Source organism: Anneissia japonica, unplaced genomic scaffold (assembly GCF_011630105.1).
Source record: "Anneissia japonica isolate Jap-2015-1 unplaced genomic scaffold, ASM1163010v1 scaffold7370_len818893_cov191, whole genome shotgun sequence".
NCBI classification, from domain to species: domain Eukaryota; kingdom Metazoa; phylum Echinodermata; class Crinoidea; order Comatulida; family Comatulidae; genus Anneissia; species Anneissia japonica.
In genome coordinates, this window is record NW_022687459.1 from 39,656 (window position 1) to 45,228 (window position 5,573).

The following is a 5,573-nucleotide window of genomic DNA, read 5'->3' on the forward strand; positions in this document are numbered from 1 at the left end:
ATTTCATGGCAAGGATTCAACAACGATGACTTCCAACTGTATCGTAAACAATTTAATCGGACTCCTGCTCCTGGTAATTTGAGCTTTTTGAACTTTGTATTATTAAGAAATGAAGATGTGATATTTTTTATATTATTATTATTTTTTATTATTATTATTATTATTATTATTACTATTATTAACTTTTTATTATTGGTCCATCTATAGAATAGGACTTTTGTATTATTAGGAAATGAAGATGTGGTATTTTTTATATTATTATTTTTTTATTATTACTATTATTAACTTTTTATTATTGGTGCATCTATAGAATATTTTGTTCATATTTTATTATTTTTCATAATTATTATTTTTTTTTGTATAAATTGGGATACTAAATTGTGAGATATACGACTGAAAAGTATTTAAGAGAAATAAAATCTGCATCAAACTTCTCTAATCAGTACTGCATCATAGGCCTCAGGTGGCAAGCCCATCAGTTGAGCTTGCACGCCGTCCGGACTGCCGGAATTTTGCAAACGATTCGAGAGAACGATCCGCTTGAGTTGGTTGTGTTAGATGGATGTGTTTAGAAAATATATATAAATAACGTTCTAAAACCTACATGAAACAATTATTGCCAATGTGTAAAATTTAGTTATGGGCCCGGAAGGACAAACACACAGACAGACAGACACGCACACACACACCCACACAGAAAGAAGCGCGTTATTGCAATACCCTCGACTCCTCCTTTGAAGGCGAGGGTACGAGGGTAGTAAGACCTTTAAAAAAAATAAAATGTTTGTTTGCCGTCACCCGCCGCCCCTAAACCCCGAAAATTATGGGCGAATTTGTTTTTTTCTTTTAGCTTAAAAGGTCAAATGAAAAACCAATTTTTTGTCACTTTTGGCACAGATTCGTGTTACATGGAATTTAACGACTTATATCCACCCGTCCCTGTATTCAAATATTTATAATGTAAAAACAAACAAGTTTTATTTTTTTAAGGTCTAATCAATCGATCAATCACTGGATTTATAAGGCGCATACTACAACTGTCTCTATGCACCAATTAGGTTACAACAAGATTATGATTGAAGTGAAGCAAGAAAAGTCGGTACGAGACCAAGTGCCATCAGGATAGAGTCAGTGTGCCTTTCTTACGCACCTTGAAAGCCAGCCGACCGACCCCGTGGAAACATAATTCACAGGATCACCGTACCGACCAATTCCCTGAAAACACCAGGAAACGAGCCACTCCAGAAAAAAAAAAATATATTAATAAAATAGGCCGATAAATTATGAGTAAGCCAGGTCAAAGAGAAGTTATTTTTTTTTAAGAGCAAGAGAAGGTGATTCTCGTGTACAGGTATGTCATTCCATAATTTTTGACTTTGCAATGAGGTAACGAACAGATTTGACGAACTTGTTATTGACCTCAGAGACCGTGTGCAGGTACTTGATCGGAGATGTAATTTTTAGTGCTTTGTATGTAAATCATGATTGTTAATGAGTTGATAGATCGGCAGCCCGTGGAGCTACTGTATGTTCAAAGCGTGGAGTTCCGGACACCAAGCATACTGCTCTATTCAACGGTAGTTGTACTTTTCGCAACTGGTTATGTAGTAGACCATGATGCCATTGCAATAGGCGTAACGTGATGAGAGCTTGTACAATTTTCTTTGCATCCCTATATCATCCATATATGTGGATGGTTTAACGTTGCGCATGTAGTAAGAAATTGACTGACTTATGCGATTGATTTGACAGACATTTTAGAGTAAAAATCGGCACCAATGTTGAGAACATCGTTGGACGACACAATTGACATTTCATCATTGAAACAGAGAAAGTTGTTTTATAGCTAAACTTGCACATCATTAGGACAGGTCTCTATAGATGACTTAGCTTCATCATATTCTATAGCTGGATGTCATCGGCATAAACATGACAATTCAAACAAATTTGACGTATGATGTTGCCTAAAAGGAGATATACTAGGAACAACAATGTACCAAGTATTGATCCCCGTATTACACCACACGTTAAATCCGCATAGCTTGACTTGAAAAAAAACAAAAAACAAATGATACTCTTTAACAGAAAAAAAAAGTAATAATTAATTTGACATGTCATTTTTAAGCGGATGAATGTGGATATTTACTGGATGATCTTGATTCGATGACAAGGCAGTGCGGCGACGTGTACAGATATCGTCATCAGTATTCTAATGGACAATACACGTTTAGAGTCTGCCGACTCATCCTTGATCTTCCGGAATATTGTACAACTATAATATCTCAGGTAAATAATTATAGACCAATAAAATATAACCATTTTAGTTAAGCCTATGATATGTTTCTGGTCGCCCCATCCTTGAGTGGTCTCCTACAATTAGTTCGCATATTATATGTGAGGAAGATGCTCACATGACATTATTTATAATGCTAAAACGTCAAAATGTATGTGTATCTGTCCCAAGATTAAAAAGTTGATGGGGGAGTCAATCGTAACTTTAATCAATAAAAACCTTGAGTATGTGAAAGAATTTACACATATGGTTATATTGTATCTGATGATTTTTAAAAGACAATGCTGTTTTAATGCGTGATAGATCTCTATGTGTCAGTGGTTCACCAAGAGTGTGTTATTTAATAGTTTTTGAACATGCACAGCGCCTTTGAATTTTACTTCGGTGTTTAGTGATATTGGCGCTTTATAAATTATTATTATTATTTACTATTATAAATATGTATTGTTCAAACTTGTGGTCAGTCAATCAAAAATGCAATGTATGAAAGTATGTTATAACAACTGTCTTAGGATGCTTCTAAAGAAACCTAAGTTTTGCAGTGCTAATGCTTTGTCACTACTGGCTTACAGTCATTTGGTGAATACTGTATATTATGAGAAAATCAATTTTTAACTGTCTAACAAGAATTGCATAAATGTATTGGATTGGATTGGATTTATTCGGTGTAAACACCAAGGATAGCCAACGAAAGTCTAGAAGAAAACTTGTTTCCAGTGGGGTCCTTCTGGTGGTAATTGGGCAGTACACCGGGAGACAATCCCCTACTCTTTTCCGAAGAGTGTACTGCGTTCTTTAACGTGCACATGGGCCATAAATGCACACGGGACTAACGGCTTACACATCTCATCCGAAAGACGGTGCGCTATTGTAACTTGTATTTCAACCCTCCAGCTGAAACACAAGGAGAGGCAGCGACAATTGAACCGGGGACCTAGAGATCTCCACGGTTCAGCGCACACACAGTGGTTACCACCAGATTAGCCGACTGAGCTAAGCTTTTCACTGTACATGTTTTAAAACATTCTTGAATATAGCTAACATGGTGTAAGGTGCTATTACTGTTATGAATGTCTATCTAGAACAGGTAGGACTAATACAGCAGGTCTTCTGAAGTTAATTTGGGTATTTGGGTATCACATACACATAGACCCAAGATATTGTCGTGAACTTGCACCGTGTGTGGGCCTTAACCTTACGGTTACCATATATATAATTGTCATTACATGCTGTCATTCTAATAATTATCTTATTTCATGCTATTCATTCCACTACGATCACTCCATTTCGTATTTCTAGTAAAGAGGGAGGCATAGTCCTTCCACGGGTTCATAGCCTCTTTTCTCAAGCCAATGGCTCCATTGGAACAACTGCTTAGTTTATTTATTTTATATATATATTTATACTAATTTCTGTAATATGGATATAATATCTGAAATAAAAGTTCATTGATTGATTAAATACTTATTTATTTATTTATTTACATATTTACATACTTATTTACTTACTAATTTACGTACTCTACTTATTTGCTTACTTGCTTACTTATTTACTTACATACTTACTTAAAATAATCATTAATTAAAATAATTCGATGCACATATAAATAAGCTGACTGATATTCGCACAACAGTACGCGAAGTCTATAAAGTCCTTGCTTCTATTCCTTCTCGCAAATCCCCTGGTCCTGACTCCATAACTCCTAATATGATTAAACTCTCCTCAGCATATATCTCCTTTATAGTTACACACATTTTTAACATGTCTTTAGCCACAGGTAAAATTCCAAATGATTGGAAGAAAGCTGTTGTGGTCCCTATTCACAAAGAAGGAGAACTTAATAACATCACTAATTACCGTCCCATATCTCTGACTCCTATTTTTCTGCAAGTTACTTGAAAAGATAGTTAGTTCACATCTCACTTCTTTCCTTGAATCAAATTATTTAACATCCAACGAACAACATGCATTACTAGAGGCATATCCTGTACTACACAACTTTGTACTTTAATCCATGACTGGACTAAATGTCTTGACATTTCCAACCCTCCTCGTATCGATGCAATTTTTCTTGATGGGGCAAAGGCATTTTACCGAGTAAACCATAAGCTTTTGCTTCTTAAATTGAATCGTGTTTGCATTCAGGGGCAGATTCTCTCCTGGTTAACCTCACTGCTGCTAGGTAGATCCCAGAAAGTCCAGTTTATGGGCACACACTCTGAATGAATGCCTGTATAATCTGGAGTCCCTCAAGGATCTGTCCTCGGGCCTATTCTCTTTAATCTTTTTGTTGCCGATCTGCCTTCATGCGTACTTTCATCCCTGCCCCAGTATGCTGATAATACTGTTATTTTTCGTCCTATCCGCAATGCAGAAGACTCCCACATCCTTCAATCTGATTTAAATAATATCTCAACTTGGAGCACTAATAACTATATGCAATTAAACTCTAACAAATGTAAGTCATGCACATCACTAGATGAAATAAAAATTTTGCTACAAATTACTACATCAATGATTCCGCTCTTGATTCTGTTCTTTTCCATAAACATATTGGTATTTTTTTAACTTGTAATTTAAGTTGGGGTAAACAAGTTGATTATGCTACTTCTCGTGCTGCAAATATACTTGGGTTTATCACCAGATTAGTTGGGAGGACACAGGGTAACGAGGCATACCGTAGTCTGTACTTAGCAATGTTCCGCCCTTTACTTGAATATGGCATACCAGCTTGGTTGCCATTTCAGGTAGGTTATATAAAATATATTGAAAGGGTTCAGCACAGATTTTCGAGAGCGTATTGCGGTGGTCCTTGGCACTCTCGTCCTCCTTACTCTGATAGACTCAAGCATCTCCATATCTCACCATTGAATGCTCGTTCCTTTATATTCATTTGAGCTTTATCGTTAATTTTTATTTGGATTTAATAATATTAAGTTACCTGATGTCCAAGTTAACTTTAGACATTCTACTTCATTAACATTTATAGAAAAATTTGCTCGCACCCATACCTTTAAATACTCCCCTTTTATTCATTTTAGTAGGCTCTTTAATTCTCTCCAGGACAATGTCAGATGCTCATTATTATTTTCAATTAATCATTTTAAATCACTTAGCCAAGAATATCTCGACAATTATGTCCACATTTACTGATTGGCTCATTATGCAAGTTCATATTTGTAGTTCTTACTGTTTTTAATGTCATCTTGGATTTTTATTTATATATGTGTGTGTATATATATATATATATATATATATATATATATATATATATATATAT

At 35.2% G+C, this 5,573-nt stretch overlaps 1 protein-coding gene across 1 annotated transcript in view; it reads left to right on the forward strand.

Annotated features, from left to right (window-relative positions):
* The first annotated feature begins 1,283 nt into the window (after positions 1-1,283).
* Positions 1,284-5,573, forward strand: part of LOC117119093 — a 20,627-nt gene continuing 16,337 nt past the window's right edge. The window contains exons 1-2 of the mRNA XM_033263907.1: positions 1,284-1,287; positions 2,126-2,286. Coding sequence (XP_033119798.1) covers positions 1,284-1,287; positions 2,126-2,286 — 165 coding nt within the window. The remainder of the gene's footprint in view (positions 1,288-2,125; positions 2,287-5,573) is intronic.